The 18781-nt window shown below is 40.1% G+C and overlaps 1 protein-coding gene across 1 annotated transcript in view; it reads left to right on the forward strand.

The window, feature by feature from the left end:
* The window catches only part of dync2h1 (dynein cytoplasmic 2 heavy chain 1), a 101753-nt gene that overhangs the window by 54364 nt on the left and 28608 nt on the right, over window positions 1–18781 (forward strand). Inside the window, 10 exon segments of the mRNA XM_080460502.1 lie at window positions 1558–1623; window positions 1747–1797; window positions 1880–1933; window positions 2347–2478; window positions 3191–3263; window positions 11649–11809; window positions 12434–12559; window positions 16424–16534; window positions 17637–17706; window positions 17824–17909. Coding sequence (XP_080316628.1) covers window positions 1558–1623; window positions 1747–1797; window positions 1880–1933; window positions 2347–2478; window positions 3191–3263; window positions 11649–11809; window positions 12434–12559; window positions 16424–16534; window positions 17637–17706; window positions 17824–17909 — 930 coding nt within the window.

Below are 18781 nucleotides of genomic sequence, written 5' to 3' on the forward strand. Positions count from 1 at the left end.
CAAAAGCTCTTTTGAGGACTATAGTCATGTTATGTCATTATTAAGGGACGATTCTCCTTTTTTTCTTTTTTTTGCTTACGGTGTCAGTAAGAGGGTGTTTTACAGAGATCCCCGTTTCCCTGATGCACCGGGCTTTTCGGGAACAGTTCATGCATCTGGTTGGAACCGATGGTCCCTACTGTGAATAGCCCACCTGATTAGATTACCACAGTCAGTTAACATTTTGCTGCTATACAAACCACAGCATTGAGACAGATAACTGCCTTGCATGCTAATTGCAATGTGGTTGTCCTTGCCACCCAGTTGTTAAGTGCACAAAATTAGATTTTCATATTCACGTGTGGCACTATTGAAGAGGCGTGAATGTATTTCACTGTGAATGACACAAGGTGCATCATTTGTTTTAGTGTTGTGTTGTTGTGACTGAATGAATAACAGCAGATAATCAGCAGTTTTATATGGGAGAACACTACCGGCCTCAGCATCTTCTGGGAGGGTCTGAATGAGAATTTTTGAAAAGGTAAAAGTATTGATTTGGATTTGGGAAGTGTGCTGGTTTAGAAAGAGATGCAAAGATTGGAAAACAAGGTGTTATCGAACAGTATCCCTGCCATCTATGCGAAATGAAAGATATTTGGTGTTGTGGCATGATAGCACAGCATCGTCGCAAAATGCAGCTAGCTTTTTAAACTATTGTTTGAGCTATGGCTTAACCTATATTTGGTCATTTTTAAGAATGCCGTTGGCTCATTTGATTGACGGCTTCAAATTAAGTTGTGGCGTCACAACACCGATCAGTGGCTGTAAATTATATCAAGCGTGTATGTAGTTATGTAGCCTTCTTATATTTGTAGGTAGATACCTATGCACAACCCAAATGAAATAAAATCAAAATGCAGAAGTTATAGTATAGATATAGACAATGCATCAGATAGTATGCTGTGATGGGTGCAGAATGTGATCTAGTGGAGCTCGCCTTTCAAGACGCAAAGTCCTTGAATGTCATGACTGCAGCGCCGTCACCATCAGAGATGCTCCCTTTTCACGTGTGTGCTGATAACATGGTGGACGGTCGCTCTCAGACACGCTACCTGTTGTAAAAATGAAATCTTTGATTTACCTGACGACAGAACATAAGTGGTACAGTGATACATGTTTGATTGGCTTCCTTCTGGGACGCTCTGGTGACTGACCTTTGTTTTGACACAAAGCTCATCCCTCTGTCTCTGACACAACCCGAGCACTTAGGGTTAAAGTCCTTGCTCAGCTATAACATGTTTGCATCCCCAACCAAGAAGATTTTTCAATTATCCTTATTACACTGCATTAACATACAAGAATTGAAGTGAGATGTGCTGTCATGCTTTAAAGACTCTCGGGGAGTTTCGGTCAAGGTGAACTGATGGCTTAAGGTGGGTCCGTAAGGCAGACTGAGCTGCATATCATGAGACATTAATCTCTTTCCACAGACTGTGAGATGTCTTACCTTACCTCTAGTTTATATGGTTTACTATATATGTATCCGGTTTTATGCCTCCTGTCTAATCTCTTTCTCAGGCTGACCAGCTCATGTTCGCCATCCACTTTGTGAAAGGCATGCGCCCCGAACTCTTCCAAGAGAATGTGAGTAAATGTGTTTGTATTTGAAGGGTTTCATAATTAATTTTGGAAAAACTCTCATTTTAACTTGTGAGAACTCTGCTGTTTTTTTTTGGTTTTTTTTGCTTTGTTTTGTTTTTTTTGTAGGAATGGGATCTGTTCACTGGATCAGTCGTAGGGGAAGTGTTTAAGAAAGAGGTAAAAATGCTGCCTTATTTCTTTGAAGCAAGACAACGCCATTTATTTATGTGTTTGACAAATGTCTTTTCTCTTTCAATAGGAGCTTCCTTCTTGGATTGACCAGGAGCGGCATGGTGCAGTGGCTGTTTTTAAAGTAAAAACATTTTTTTTTTTTTTTAAATCTGTTGATTAAAAAAAAAAAAGAACAAAAATCAAATCTTATCACAGTTAAATCATCAAGTTATGTGATCTGCAATTATAATACAGAGCCTAAGAGTAGAAGCAATGTTTAGATGTCCAGAAACGCTATTTTCAAAAAATCCAACCACTGTGCCGCAAGTGCAGCAATCTTCACTGAGCCAAAGACAGGATCTACCGTATTCTCTGGACTATATTCTATGTGACAACTGTGGCACTGTCATACTGTGCCATCTAATATGCACCAGTTAAACAATGAAAAACTGTTGACTGAGTATGGGAAATCCTGTATTCATTCAGCATAATGTTCTGACCTGTCTCCCACCATTTTATTCTCTTTTCTATATTTGTGCTATCTCTCTTTTGCAGTTTACATTCCCGGCCCTCTACCAGACCCTGTGCTTGAGTGACTCAGACCTTTGGCTGTCCTTCTTGCAGAGCTCACATTGTGAGCAGGAAATACCGTCCACCATTGCCAAAAAAATTAGCCCTTTCCAACAGGTCAGCTTTCAATCAACTCTGAGATTGTGTGCTGTTGAAACTCAATTGTTTTCCCCCCCAGACTTTTTCACTTGCAGACATCACACGTTTCTCCATGCCTGAGCAGACTTTTGCTAAATATTGTGATTAAATATCTTCCCACAAGTTTCATCCAATTTAAAGGTATATTTGCACCTCTGGTATTCTATAATCTCTCTAAATAAGGGGTGGGAAAATCATTTCCCTGAGGGTCCCCTTGAAAACTTAGGACTACTGTGGAGTTAAATTGATCTGCTTAGAATAAATGGCTCTCTATGGTCTGGGTCTTCCAAGTTAGAATAACTAACGATCAGGACAGTGGTAAGCTACGAGTTATCTGGTGGTATTCTTGTTTGCTGCCTGTGATGCCAACTTCCTGAAAATATTTTTGCTTTGGTCATTTCTGTAATAATGATAAAATAATCAGAACGGCAGTGTGGAATGCATTAAGACTTATAGTGGCTCACCTGGATACAAATCATAAACAAGCCCGAACGCACTTGAGTTGACTCACTGATTTGTATATTGTCTAGTTAAAAGTGTTATAAAATGGACATTTCCAAGCATTAGTCAGTGTGACATTGGGTATTTGTCAAATATAGTTTATTTAAGGTGATTTATATCAGAAAATTGTGTTGAACATTTTGTCCTTAAATGGTGATGGATAATTATTTTTGCTCTCTTTCATTGCCAGCTGTTGTTGGTGCAGGCAATCAGACCGGACCGACTGCAGAGTGCCATGACGGCCTTTGCCTCCCAAGCGCTGCGTAAGTGTGCAGTAGTAGTCATAGTCTTTTTCTTCTTTCAAGTTTCCTGAGCTTCCTAAATAGGCTTATGTTCAAAATTCATCCACTTGACGGTTTTGTACGGGATTGCTGAGGAAACAATTAATGATGCACAATTTCTTCAGAGAAACTTTTTTGAAAACATGTTTACCCATACCAGTGATGCCGGTAACGCGTTACTTAATGCATAACTTAACGCATTACTCTCATTTCACCACTTTTTTCAGTAACGAGTAATCTAACACGTAACTATTTCTAAACAATAATCAGATTAAAGTTACTTCTCCAAGTCACTGTGCATTACTATTGCTTGTCTGTAAAACCGCTTTATTATTAAACAGAACCGGGCCGCTCCAAACGGAAACACACACACACACACACACACACACACACACACACACACACACACACACACACACACACACACACACACACACACAGAGGCAATTTCCACACCGTGCTCCGCACGCCCACCTTCACTCTCAGCCAATCACAGGCCAGCTCGCTCTAACACAAGTTCAGGTGACACAAAAGAATCGGAACTAACAAACATATTCAATAAACCTTGTCATTGCAACAATAACACAACTGCAGAGATGTTATACTATTTTTGTAATTTTCCCGAGTAAAGAGATATATTGGCAGGAAGCCCCTGCTTTTTTCAATCAATCAATCAATCAATCAATCAATCAAAGACTTAATTTGCCCCTGGGGGGCAATTAAATGGGAGCTAAGAGCAGGCAGTGCAAATAAATGAATAGATAAATAATGCAAAAACAGATTACAACTTCTTCACAAGGTGAATAAATACTAGAAATTATAAACATTTGATAATAAAACCATGAGTCAGATATAAATACAACAAAGAATGAAGGTCAAAGATTAAAATATGTATAAACATAGTGCAGGGGGCAGTGATCAGCAGAGTTTTTTTCATTTTCATGTTAAGACGATGGGGGGTGTTGTCGGCAGCTGCTGAAAGTAACTAAAAAAGGTCACTTGTAATCTAACTTAGTTACTTTCAAAACAAGTAATCCGTAAAGTAACTAAGTTACTTTTTAAATGGGTACCTAGTAATCAGTAAATGGATTAGTTTTTCAAGGTAACTGTGGCAACACTGACCCACACTTGGTGAGATCAGCCCCTTAGAAACAAAGGGATTCATGATTATTCACATTTTCTTACACAGTGTACTTCAGATGTTTTGAAATAAACAAACCCTCAAATCAAACAACTTTTAAGTGAAACAACAGCTCTGCTCTACAAACTAGGCAAGATAAGTGTAATGAGCTGTTGCAAATGCTCATGACGTGTTTTAGGTTTTCTCTGATAGAGTGTAATTACTCTGAATAATGAGATATAAACATGATTAACTGAACCCACCTGTGTTTATTTTGGTAAATACTGTGCATTTGCTCTCATTACGCGTAAGAGAAATGTTTTCTTTGGGTTATCCACATTTGCTTTTTATGTGCTATTCAACATTTTGATTATTTCCCACATACGCCAAAACAGATACATACACGCACATATTCCTTTGTTATTCTTTGTCAATGTCTGTTTGTCTCTTGTAGTGATATGAACACACATATACAAAATTTCTACTTGAATAGAGGTATGGTAGAGAAAGTGTTTCATTGATTGTGATTAATGAGCTTAACAATTCTGCTCGGATAATCCTAACAGGTTGCTTGGTTCTGATTGAAGCGTCTTAGAAGCTCGTTACTGCTTTAAGGTGAATTTAACAGATGAAGGGTATTTATGTAGGCGTAAGATGATATTTAGAGACGCGCTCGAATGCTCAGGTGGTTGTGGTATGCTTTGTTTGCATAGGAATTGCATAAATGTGTGGATGACAGAAATAAAATACTGAAATTCAGGATGGGCAACTTTGTAAAAGAAATATCATTACATGCCAAGATTTCATGGACATGATTTATATGATTACCACAGAGCTTGTGTGGGGGAGATTTCAGATGGTTGCACTTGTCCATATACATGGACCCTTCATAACTTACCCGAAAACAACTGCCCCGTGTGAGGGTTGAACTCACGACCTTCAGATTATGAGACTGACGCGCTGCCTACTGCGCCAACGAGGCTCTGAAAGCACCTCATTGTAATGCCGTTTGGTTTTTACAATTGTAGCTCTGTACAAGAGAAACAATAGTACAACAATAAGCCAATCTCTGGTCACTGACATGAATAGAGTTGGAATGAATGACACTGACTGGCCATCAGTTCTTTCGGAGAAACGATTGTCAGAGAACACTAGTGCAGTATAGCTGTATGTGATGATTAAAACATCGTGCTTTTGACACCCTTGGTTTGCAGCTTCATACTGCTGTCATGTTATTGTGAAACATTTAGAATTTTAATTTACACTTGATATTTTCAAAAGGCAAGTCAGAAGTAGTCCAGATCTTATGAGAAGCAAGTTATCGCTATCTGTAGGACTTACATTTGATGACCAGTTTCAAGTTCTCAAAAGTTGGATCCGCTCAATGAGTGGTAGTAATGTTACTGTGGTGCTCACAATTGTTTAATCTATAGTAACTTACATTTCTCATAGACCTGATTCATCAGTACACTGTTCCTTTTGATGAATATTTGCATATCTTGCACAGGTTTCATTATGATTTAGATTCCCGTCTTCACATTTTCTGTTGTGGTCACAGTCATGTATGAGAGCTCCACTGTGTTAACAAAGAGCTTGTGTGGCGGGATGGTAATAACTGCCTTTGTAGATTTCTGCGAGAGCTTTCAGATGGTTGCACGAAGAGTTGCATTTGTCCAAATACATGTCCCAATAATGACTTACCGTAAAACTGTGGGGGATTTTCATGCAACTTTTCAGATGGTTGCATGAAGAGCTGTCCATCAACATGGACTGTTTGTAAATCATGATTGACCCTAAAACAACTGCCCCGTGTGAGGGTTGAACTCACGACCTTCAGATTATGAGACTGACGCGCTGCCTACTGCGCCAACGAGGCCTTAAGAGATCCTTTCATGTTGTCGTTTTTGATTTTTGGTCTTAAGAAAAACAATCAGAAGTACGCCAACAAGGCTCTCAAAGTACCCCATGCTGGGATCGTTCAGTTTTTACAATTGTAAGTCTTCACAAGAAAACCGGCCACATGTAAATAGCGTGCTCGACATGACTTCATGCCGTCTTCTGAGCATTCGCTCTGAGCATACGTTCAAACGGCAGTCTGATAAATGTTGCATTTAAAATGTAATGTGAATGATAACACAAAAAAATCGGACACCCTCAAAAAATCTGAATTGAGCATCAAGACCTGCAGTGTGAATGTAGCCTTACATAGTGTGGCTGAGGTGACATCTGAATTCAGAACCTTCAGATTGAAAGATTGACAACAAGCCTTTAACATTTTTGTGTGGTAGTCATGTTCCTGTGGTGCTCACAATTGTTCAATCTGTCGTGACTATTTTTCATAGACTCGATTCATCAATACTCTGTCCCTTTTGGTGAATATTTGCTCAATTTTCATGATGAATTAGTCACAGTCTTGACATTTTCAATGGTGCTTCTGTGGGGGATGGTCATTTCTGCCTTCATAGATTTTCCTGCAACTTTTTAGATGGTTGCATGAAGAGCTGTCCGTCAACACGGACTGTTTGTAAATCATGATTGACCCTAAAACATCTGCCCCGTGTGAGGGTTGAACTCACGACCTTCAGATTATGAGACTGACGCGCTGCCTACTGCGCCAACGAGGCCTCAAAAGTATGTTATGGTAAGGTTGTTTGGATTTCACAATTGTAGCTCTGTACAAGACAAACAATAGTACAACAATAAGCCAATCTCAGGTCATTGACATGAATAGAGTTGGAATGAATGACACTGACTGGCCATCAGTTCTTTAGGAGAAACGGTTGTCAGAGAACACTAGTGCAGTATAAACTGAATAGTGTTGAATACCTGGGATCACAACATCGTACTTTTGGTGGTAAAAGCCGTGTTCAAGAAAGTAAAGGAACTGCCCCGTGTGAGGGTTGAACTCACGACCTTCAGATTATGAGACTGACGCGCTGCCTACTGTGCCAACGAGGCCCTGAACAGAAATTTTTATGTGATATTTTTTCCTTTTCAGAAGTGTAGGTCTTAGGAAAATAATCATAAAACAATAAGCCACTCACTGATCGTTGACATGAATAGAGTTTGAATGAATGACACTGACTGGCCATCAGTACTTTAAAAGAAACGGTTCTCAGAGAACGCAATTGAAGTATAAACTTCATAGTGTTGAATACCTGGGATCAAAACATCGTACTTTTGACACCCTTGGTTTGCAGCTTCATGCTGCTGTCATGTTATTGTGAACCATTTAGAATTTAAATTTACACTTGATATTTTCAAAAGGCAGTTCAGAAGTAGTCCAGATCATATTAGAAGACATGCAAGTAGTTTCTCACGATAGGATTCACATTTGAACACCAATGTCACGTTTTGAAAAGCTGGATCTGCTCAACTGAGAATTTTTGACATGGTCCCTCCTCTTGAGCATGAACCTTACATAAAGTGGCTGAGGTAAGATTTGGAGTCAGAACCTTCTGACTGAAACACCTACAAGCTTTGAAAATGTTTTTGGATGGCAGTAATGTTTCTGATGTGCTCCCGTTTGTTTAATCTATAGTGAATTACATTTGTCATAGACTCGATTGGTCAGCTCTCTGTCCCTTTTGATGAATATTTGCACATTTTGCACAGTTTCCATAATGAATTAGATTTATAGTACATCTTGACATTTTCCATGGTGGTCGTGTTCGAGATTGTGGGGATTAAAGGAACTGCCCTGTGGGAGGGTTGAATTCACGACCTTCAGATTATGAGACTGACGCGCTGCCTACTGCGCCAATGAGGCCTTAAAAGGTTCTTTCATGTTGTCGTTTTCGTTTTTCACAAGTGTAGGTCTTAAGAAAAACAATCATAAAACATTGAGCACTTTTGATGAATATTTGCACAATTTCCATGATAAATTAGATTTTCAATGGTGCTTCTGTGGGGGAAGACCTGTCCGTCAACACGGACTGTTTGTAAATCATGATTGACCCTAAAACAACTGCCCCGTGTGAGGGTTGAACTCACGACCTTCAGATTATGAGACTGACGCGCTGCCTACTGCGCCAACGAGGCCCTGAACAGAACTTTTTATGTGATCTTTTTTCGTTTTCAGAAGTGTAGGTCTTAGGAAAATAATCATAAAACAATCAGCCACTCACTGATCGTTGACATGAATAGAGTTTGAATGAATGACACTGACTGGCCATCAGTACTTTAGAAGAAACGGTTCTCAGTGAACACAATTGAAGTATAAACTTCATAGTGTTGAGTGAGCCCAGACACCAAAACAACAATTGACACAATGGAGTACTTGCGATCAAAACATAGTTTAGTTTCCCTTGGTTGAAGGTTTCATATACTGTCATGTTATTGTGACACATTGAGAATTTTAATTTACACTAGTAAAGTCGAATGTAGTCCAGATGATATGACAAGACACGCAAGTAATTTCTAGTTATTGGATTTATATTTCATGACCATTGTCACATTCTGAAAAGCTACATGACCCATTCATGACTTACCGTAAAACTACTGCCCCGTGAAAGTACCTCATTGTGAAGTCGTTTGGTTTTAACAATTGTTACTCTTCACAAGAAAAACAATAGTACCATAAGCCACTCATTGACATGAATAGAGTTGGAATGAATGACACTGGCTGGCCATCAGTACTTTGGGAGAAATGATTTTCAGAGAACACTAGTGCAGTATAACCCTGAATAGTTTTGAGTGAGCCGAGACAACAAACAAAACGACAATTAACACAATGAAATATTTGGCATCAAAACGCTATACTTTTGGTGCCCTTGGTTTGCTGCTTCAAATTGCTGTCGTGTTACTGTGCCACACTGAGCATTTTAATTTACACTTGACATTTTCAAAAGGAACGTTGAGAGCAGTCCAGATCATCAATCACCAGATCATCTCAATCCAGACATGCAAGTTATTTCAAGCTATAGGATTTACATTTCATGACCACAAATGACCACATCAAGATGTCCCGCTTGTAAATCAGAGTACATCATGATAATAACCATAACTTTTCTGTGTTGCATGATGGAGGAGTAACATTTCATTCTCACACGCCTACATTTTTTGCACAGTATAGCATATTTCCTCCTGATCTTGGTTCTCCAGAGACGACTTCTTTCTCCCTTATTGACGGCCTATTGGCGCTTGGAATAAATCACACCTTCACTTCAGCACGATGCCGGTCCCTCAGAACACTTGGGCTTTGTTTACATGTCAACAAAAACGTGAATTTAACCGCAAAACTTTCTTCACTTTTGCTCGGATCCACTGAAACTGTCACTTTTTTTAATACCGGCTCCCAAGGTGGAATTTTTCCTTCCACGGTCGCAATTTCCCCCCGCAGAGACTGCCAGAGGCTACAGAGCGCCATTAATGCACATCCGCACCTCCGCCGCAGTAAATAGTGCCTTCTGCGCATCTACGAGTAACAATGGTGGCCTCCATAGAGGCATGACTCGCAGTTCATGTTAATAGTGTGTTGTTCTCCGCGCACATGCATGTGTTGCTTTTGTTACAAAAACGAGCTACAGGGTAAACTGCAACTGCAGTGTAAACACAACACATTTCTTTAACGGTCAAGGTGTTGTCACTTGAAATGTTGTCGTGTAAACGGAGCCCTAGTCAACCCAATGATTTGAGAGCACAGTGTTTGTACTATGCACAAGGTGGGTGAGAGTGTATGTTGATCTGAACGACAGAGCATAAGATAATAAAAAAAAAAGTAACAGGAGAGAAGACTATTTTGTGTGTATGTGTTTTTGGCAGTAAATCAGTATGCTAATGAGGCATGGTCTGTAATCCTCTTATAGCTAATCTCACTCAATCCCTCCAGTCCAAGCCTGGGCACTAGTCTCTCTCTCTCTCTCTCTCTCTCTCTCTCTCTCTCTCTCTCTCTCTCTCTCTCTCTCTCTCTCTCACACACACACTCACACATACACACACACACACATGCCTGAGTGAACATAACATAAACAGCGGTCACACACTGATTTCTTACTCCCCAAAATGTTCAAAAAAACTTCAATCACTGTTTTGAAGGAAAGGTAAAGTAGCTGGTAATTAAAAAAAAAACAAAAAACAATCTTTTTCCAGGTATGGTTAGGTATGCACAACTTTCTATAACCATTCAGCACTTCCTTTACAGTCGTGTTTGAATAACAGAGAGACTGGCGCTTTCTTTGCCCTGATTCCTGATTGTGTGTCATAAAGGCCAAGGTGAACTTTGCCGTCCACACACTGACAGTACTTGTCTGCACCAAGAATACCGATATGTCCAGCAGTTAGTTGTGAATCTGTTTGTGCATGTGCATGTACTGCAAAGGCTCCCAGATATCACAAGCCATGTAGTCAGTAGACAGTTTTTTCTCTGTGTTGCCATGGCGATCTGCCAAAAGGTCGCTGTACGATGTGCTCTACCAAGACCTTGTATCCATGCGCGTACGTGTGCTCCAGTACAGCTTATTGTATTCGGTAAGAGCAAAAAAAATATATTTCTTAGGCCTGTCATCTCAACACATCCGTTTGTTTGGGTGTGTGTGTGCTTTTAAGGCATATGCGGCAAAATGTTGACAAAAATCTTCACATATCGATTAATTGCTAAAACAGCTGTTTACATTGTCTGTGGGTTGATTTTTGCATGTATGCTACTATTAGCTCATATGCAATCTGAAATATTACACCACGGTTCGAGCCACAATGTGCTGACTAAAGACACAGGCGCACGCACGCACGCACGCACGCACGCACGCACGCATGTTGTCATATCCACAAAAAGCCTGGCTTCTTAACACCAGGGGGTTGACAAGGTATTCTACAGCTATGTGCAGTGAAATCTGCTGCATACCTTGTACTCAATATGCATAGCACATCACCCCCCCTAATCTTTCTCACTTTCTTCCACAGTATCTTCCTCTTATGGCTTGTCTCCTTTCCTCCATCTCTTCTTCTCTCTTCTTTTCTTGTGTTTATTTTTACCCTTGCGGTCAGTTTTCTTTCTTTACAAGCCCCCCCTGTTATCATTATATCTCCCTGTCTTCCCAACCTATTTCTCACTCAAGCCAACTCGCCTTAACAAATGTAATAAAATATGTGCCTCCACTTCTTTTCCGCTCTATATAGCAATTTTTTTCCCCCCATCTGTGCATCTACCCACTGTTGTTTATCACATGTGAATACATTGTTTAAATGCATTTTACTGATTTTTCTTTGACGTGTGTTGTTGTCTATCCACCCACTGCTCCTCTGTGCAGATATGAAAGAGCTCTCCCCACCTCCCCTGAATCTGCGTCGTCTCTACACTGAGACAATGGAATGGGAGCCGGTGTTGATCATCATCTCCCCAGGGGCAGACCCCTCCCAGGAGCTTGCCGAACTCGCAGCAGAAACTGTTGGCAGGGACAACTATCACGAGGTGAAAGATTACAGATCAAGATAGTTGAAGTTACAGCAGATTAACAAGTGCAATGTCATTTTTGTAGCGGCATAGCAAGAGTACATCTCCAGAATAGTCGAGTATGCGCCTGAATATCAAAACAGAGAATGCTGCCAAATTTGTATTTGCTGTAATATTTATTCATTTACAATTTGCAAGTTCTCCTCATGCGTGGGGGTTTCTCCTTGCACTGTGGTACAAAGACATATGTATAGTATGTCAATGTGTGTGTGTGTGTGTTTAGGTATCTTTCTGTGTTTATACCATGATGGACTGGTAGAGTGTTATTCCCTGCCTCGTCCCACTCTAACTCCGTTAAGTTTGGAGCAGATGTAACAACCAGCCCGCTGCAAAGCTGCATTTAAATGAAAATAAAAGATGGACGAATGTGTTACTTGCATTTTGGTCTGAGTGCTAAAGAGAAATATTGCACTGATAATTCAAGTTTACCTTTATTTTAGTGTCTCTCTTTTTTAGGACAGAGATGATTAAAACCAATAAACCAGATTATAACTTAAGAAATTCAGAATCAAATTTTCCCATCCCACTGATTCTGTTTTTCCATCCCCCCTTCGACGTCTGCCGCTTTCTCTGACTGTCTAGATTTCCATGGGTCAGGGGCAAGCTGATGTGGCCTTAGCGACGCTCAGAGAGTGTTCCCGTAATGGAGACTGGCTTTGTCTGAAAAACCTTCACCTTGTAACTGCATGGTTACCTCTCCTGGAGAAAGTAAGTGTTCTGCCTGTTTGAGTCTTTGTGTCTCGTAAGACTCCAGAAACCGCTATTAACTTTAAAATATATATGTCTCTCCCAGGAAGCTTTGTTTTGGTTTTCTGTATTTTGTGCTTTGTGCTTTTAATGAAGGTGCTGTGGTCTTTCCCAGTATTGATCTGTTGTACCAGTGAAGAACTATTTTTTATGACATTATTAGAGATATTATTCTGGCGATGGATGATTGTCTCTTCATGAACTACACACAAAAGATGAGGAAGCTAGTGTTTGGTGCAAGATGTGTTTGCTGAAACAAGGTGTCTTGGTATGATATCTTATCCCAGTGGAAAGCCTGTTTATCTCCATTTTTTAGTGGTGCCATTATTCGTAAAAAACATGCACTTACAGGATAAACAGCATAGTCGAGTAAGTGGGAATAATTTTCCAAGTTTTTTTTTGCAGATGCAAAACTGCTCTTCCTTGGTGATGATTTTTGTTTGGTGTATGGTACGGTTGTGATGTGAAAAAACAAGACCATTAATCAATTTAGCAATTTATTCATGAAATCCACAAGAGCCTCAGTCGTGTATGGAACCATACAAAGTGTCAATAATCCAACATCTCCTCCTCCTCTTTTTCCTCCTCCTCCTCGTCATGGCGGTCGCCAGCCTGCTCATACACTACTGTGGGATTTCATCCTATTATATGTGTTTGTTGCGAGTGCCTCAACACAATTGCATTGGTCACTTTGACAGACCAAAGTCACACGTGTTCAATGGGGTTTTGAGTTAATCTCATCCTAATATCTCTCTGCATAGAAAAGCTGTTTGGCATTTCCAAAGACACCTTGGCCATAAAAAAGCTTTGCAATGGCATAGCATGTATTGCTGAAAAGCATTATTATACAAAGGAAATAAAATATTGAACAATAGCAAGTGCTGCCTTGACATTTGTCCTGTCAAATGCAGAATTCAGTGATCCAGCAAAGTGGAATTTATCAAGTCCAGGTCTATAAGTCACACTACAAAACGGCCATTGTTAAAAAAAAAAACTGAGTTTAATAAATTGTCTCGGCAATGTGTTCCCTGGACGAGTTCAAGTTAGGACAGAACGTCAGTGGAAAAGGGCAACCTGGAAGATTACCTGGAACAAAAAAAACAAACAAACTGTGGTCGTAATTTACCTGTTTCACCCCAGCTTGTTAGTATTTATCTATAACATTACAACAGTTCTACTCACATACAGAAGAGCATCTTCTGTTGGCTGCCCGCATTTTCATATCTAAAATTACCTTCTGTCCTTTGCCTGCGCATACACATTTTCCATTCCACCTGTCTGCCCATATTACCTGCTTAGCTGCTTTTGGTCTGGCTCTGTGGGACCGCGTTTTCTTGTTCGTTTTATTCCCCGAATATCAGTGTGTGTGTGTGTGTGTGTGTGTGTGTGTGTGTGTGTGTGTGTGTGTGTGTGTGTGTGTGTGTGTGTGTGTGTGTGTGTGTGCGTGTGCGTGTGCGTGTGCGTGTGCGTGCGTGCCTGCGTGTGTGTGTACATTTTTCTCAAGTGACTGCCGACTTCCGTGTTAGATTAGTTGGTGTAAATTATGTCTTGTGTGTTTGTTTGTCGTTGCTTGTGTCCGTGCGCTTCCCCTGTGGTTCAGTTTTCTGTTGTGTCACTGTTGCAGGTCACATCTCACTGGGGGTGGGGGGGTTTCTTGGCTGTGATTGGCCTGCATATTTGTTTGTATTTGTGTGTGCAAGCCCTCACCTGTGAGTGGTCATGCTGGTTTGTGCCTTGAGGTCAGCCCTGAGACTCCTCCTGTCCACTCTGTGCAACTGTGTGGCTTAAATCACGCCTTATAGCAACACTTCTCTTCTGCACACGTCCTTCTATACCCCCTACTCTCTTTTCTTTTCTTCAAGCATTCCATGTTGGACTTTGCTGCCTGATTTTTGTCCATAAATACTTCTACGCCCTGGCTATGTTCTCACGAGTTTGTATTTCCCTGCCTCATATTGTAAAGCTGAAACTCTGTCTCTTTCTCTAACAGTGTCTTTGTCTCGCTATTTGTACTGCAACCGATAAGGTTGGAGTCTCAGCAGTCAAGCTTGAAATGAAAAAGTGATGCAACATGGGGAACTGGGGAGGCAGGGAGCAGGGGCAAAATGTGAAATATGGTGATTGTGAAAGAAGAGAGTTGGGAAAAATCACCTGATCCACTGCAGGCAGGTAGAATGGGTTAGAAGGCTTTGTTTTAATATCTGCCTCAATTTCTCTAGCCGTATCCGTGCTTCCTCTTTCTGCATTTCCTAGTGCTGTTTTCACATTTATTTTTCCACTTTCGGGCATCTGTCTCCTTGATGCTTCCTGTCTTGGATGTAACAGTTGGCCAGTAAAGAAATGGGAGGTGAAAGACGGGAGACAGAGGGGCAAGCTTGTCGGTCTTCGATATTTAAGGTGGCGGTGCGGATGTCCTTTCCTTCCTGTCTGTCTATTCACTCTTACTTTAACGTTTTAACGTTATTCACTCCATCCGTTTGGCTGTGGACTTTTTTTTCTTCTGTCTGAATTATCACAGGATGTAGGAATCATGACAGGTTTGGAATAGTGTCGATAGAAAAACTGCAATCAGTTCAAGTTCCAAAGTGACAATTGTGTCTTTCATGAATTTTCATGAATGATGTGATGAAATCATCTCTACTCAATATATGATGAGAGTCACATCAGGAGTGACCTCGTCTTTCGATTCTCATCATCATTGTGCCAATAAAAACAGATATATAGCAATATGTTACCTGTAATCTCTTTATCTACGTATGACTTTCAACAATGTGAATGTTGTCCAACAAGTATAAGATTTGTTTTCCTAATGTCGTTTTTATTAAATACTAAAACACTAAAATCTGTCTTGTAGTTAGAAATATGTTTGACAAGACACACACACACACACACACACACACACACACACACACACACACACACACACACACACACACACACACACACACACACACACACACACACACACACACACACACACACACTTACAATTTGAGACCAAAGGGTTTCCTTTGAGGGATGTCAGTTCTGGTATTCTTTGTATTCTTTGATTTTCTGTAATCATATAAGCTCACATGAGAATGAATTAGTCTCCAAATGATGCAGAAACACATTGATTACAGTTGAGTGTGTGTGTGTGTGTGTGTGTGGGTGTGCGTGTGCCTATGCGTGCGTGTAGCCAATCAGATGACACAAGACCCTAAGGTGCCACCGTGCTATATTTAGCCACAAATCCTTGAGAAGAATAGAAAGAGATGGGTGAGGAATGTGAAGGGAGAGGTGAGGGGAGGAAAGCTGGAAATGGAGATGAAGGGACAGTGAGAGGAAGAAATGCCGAAAAACAGAAAGGAGACAGAAGCAAATCATGTGAATTATACATTATATATCAGAGTAAGGGGGATTTGTGTCCATGATGAAAAAACTTGGTGATGATCTAATGGAGATGGAGTGACATTTCAATGGAATAAGAAAAAGAAAAGAGGAAATAACATACAAAATAGATTGAATGATCAGTGTTTACTCTTTGTTCATTGCCCAGGCAAAAGACCTCCGTTGGCTGTCACAGTACCCCAAACCTTATTAGATGAGACAAATGAAATAGTCTTATATAGAAAGATAAAATGATACATAGCTTTAAGAAATTGGACATCTGAACCATGACACAACAGTAAGATCCTTTTTGAAACTAAATATCTGTAATTATTGGTCTGCATGATCTCATGTCTCGGTATTATATAGAATCTCAATTCTTCTTACATGATTTTAACTAATGAGAGTTTTGTTTTTGTTTTTTTGTTGTAATTTAAGTGCTGTTTTGTCTCATAGGAACTGAATGTGCTGCGTCCCAAAGCCGGCTTCCGTCTCTGGCTGACAGCTGAAGTTCACTCCAGATTTCCTGCAATACTTCTGCAGTCCAGTCTCAAGATCACGTATGAGGTATTTGCAGAAAAACATACCCAGGCAAAATGCCGGTGCTGGATTGCATTCACCTAATTCACATTGCATTACTCAATGTGATAAGATAACACATTCTCTATACTTTTTCACAGGCAGTATGCCCTTGCCTATGACTATAGCTCGGCTGTTTTTAATGAGCTTTCTCCCACTATGACTGTCGGTATCTATGAACAGAATTTGTCCATGTGTGTCTTTGCTGCTCTATATACTCTGTAAGGAGATGCAGAAGCCTGCAGCTTGTGTGTTAGTGATGCATGCTTTAGTGCTTAGTGTGCTTCTGAGGGAAGTCATGCTCATGGGGTTAGCTGCTTCAGCAGCCAAGCATGCTGCACAAACAGGCTCTTCCTGCGCCTGTCTGCCTTTCAGTCTGTCTGTTCAGACACACACAATTTCATGGGTAAACTTACTGACATACTTTACATGGATTCACACACATTCTTATCATAGTCCCGCGACAAGTAAATCACCGCAATACATTATGTCTCAGCTATAGGTGCACGTGTCAGTCTCAATATTGGACTAATAAATGGGTTTTTCTTCATGCAGTCTGTGCACATTGTTGGTTTTAGAAAGTCATTTTCTGGGTTTCAAAGGTGGTTATCATTTTGATTGATGGTAGAATCATTTAAACTCATTTGCAGTACTAAGTTGGAGCAACATATGGAAAGAGTTGGCCCATTCTGACAAGAGATATGCACTATTGACTGGGTATATTATGAAATCGCCCAGATGGGTACACCAAATGTTCAGCAAGGCTGCTAATCTGTGAAATTATGTTAATGTCTACTCATTGTTTTCATCATAATTGGCACATATTGTTGGCAGAGGAATTATGCTCAAAATGCTCAAACACAAAATACAGGTTGAGTCCTTGGAAGAGTGTATAAGGTAAGTTAGAGTACTGCATTGGCATACACATATGGAACCTGATGGGATATGGCAGTGAGATTCAAACCGGCAAACCTCTGACCACCAGCTCACATTTTCAAACACAAGAAAAATACGTTTTTAATCTCCTCTTTCTTTACCTTCTGTTGCATCACTTGATTATCCCATTCCTCCTTTATTTTACCATCTTCAGGCTCCTCCGGGGTTGAAGAAAAATCTGCTCAGAACATATGAGTCTTGGACCCCAGAGCAGATCAGTAAAGGTGAGTCGCTTCTCTTTTCTTCTCTCTTCTCCTTTCTTTTTTTTTTTTTTAATTTAAATAATGATTAATCATTGTAGGCATTATGGTTTTAACACAATGGTAATTGTTTGTGTGTAGGAGGTGTTCTGGTGAGATCCCAGTCTTTGTTCTGCCTGGCGTGGTTCCACGCTGTCTGTCAAGAGAGACGAAACTACATACCACAGGTAAAATACACAAATCCATGAAGAATAATGAGAAGTGTCATGGTTATACAAGTATACCTCTGAATGTAAACATTTAAAAGAGTGAAAAGATGGAAAAGTTGTTGGAATATTGAAACGGTTCACAATATAAGATGACTACACTTACAACTCTGTCTCTTACATGGAGAACCATGAAATCCCAGGTTTCATTTCAAGCTCAATACAATTGCACACAGACAGACCTTGAAAGCAGAAAAGAATATATCGTTTTAGTTCAGCATTTATTTATTTTTTTTGTCACTTAATTCCAGGTTTCAAAATGAGAGACCAGACAATGAATTAACAATGCAGGTTTATTCTAATGAACCTAAATATTTAATAAAGTAAATATTAATTGTATTTAACTGACATATCCAGCTAACTAAAACAAAGTTGCACTTATTTCTGGTCAAAGCACCAATCTGGGCTTGTTCAAGATGTTATTCCAGCCAATCAGACGATGTGCAATAAACAAACCCATCACACCAAGCTGGAGGGGCTGCTGATGCATCATTTGACTCAAATCAAGGGATAACTGAACTACAAGACCATAAAAACTCATTTCACTGCCTATCCCACCTTCCCCCACCCACCCAAAAAATAAATAAAAAAATAATGCATTCTCAACATTTACAAACTTACTGAACTTCTCTCTTGTCCCTACCTCCTTCCTTATTACAACAGTGTATGTGAATGCCATGAGCAATAGCCGCTGGTGCACACGGTCACTGCGATACCTAGGAGCACCTTAATGTCTTTAGAATTACCAAATGTTGCTGGCCAGCTAATCTATGGAAGGAGTAAAAACAAAGTACTCCACAGACCGGCTGTCTTGATTCTCACTGACCAGCAGA

This window comes from Lipophrys pholis (assembly GCF_963383615.2).
Source record: "Lipophrys pholis genome assembly, chromosome: 3".
In the NCBI taxonomy this organism is placed as follows: Eukaryota; Metazoa; Chordata; class Actinopteri; order Blenniiformes; family Blenniidae; genus Lipophrys; species Lipophrys pholis.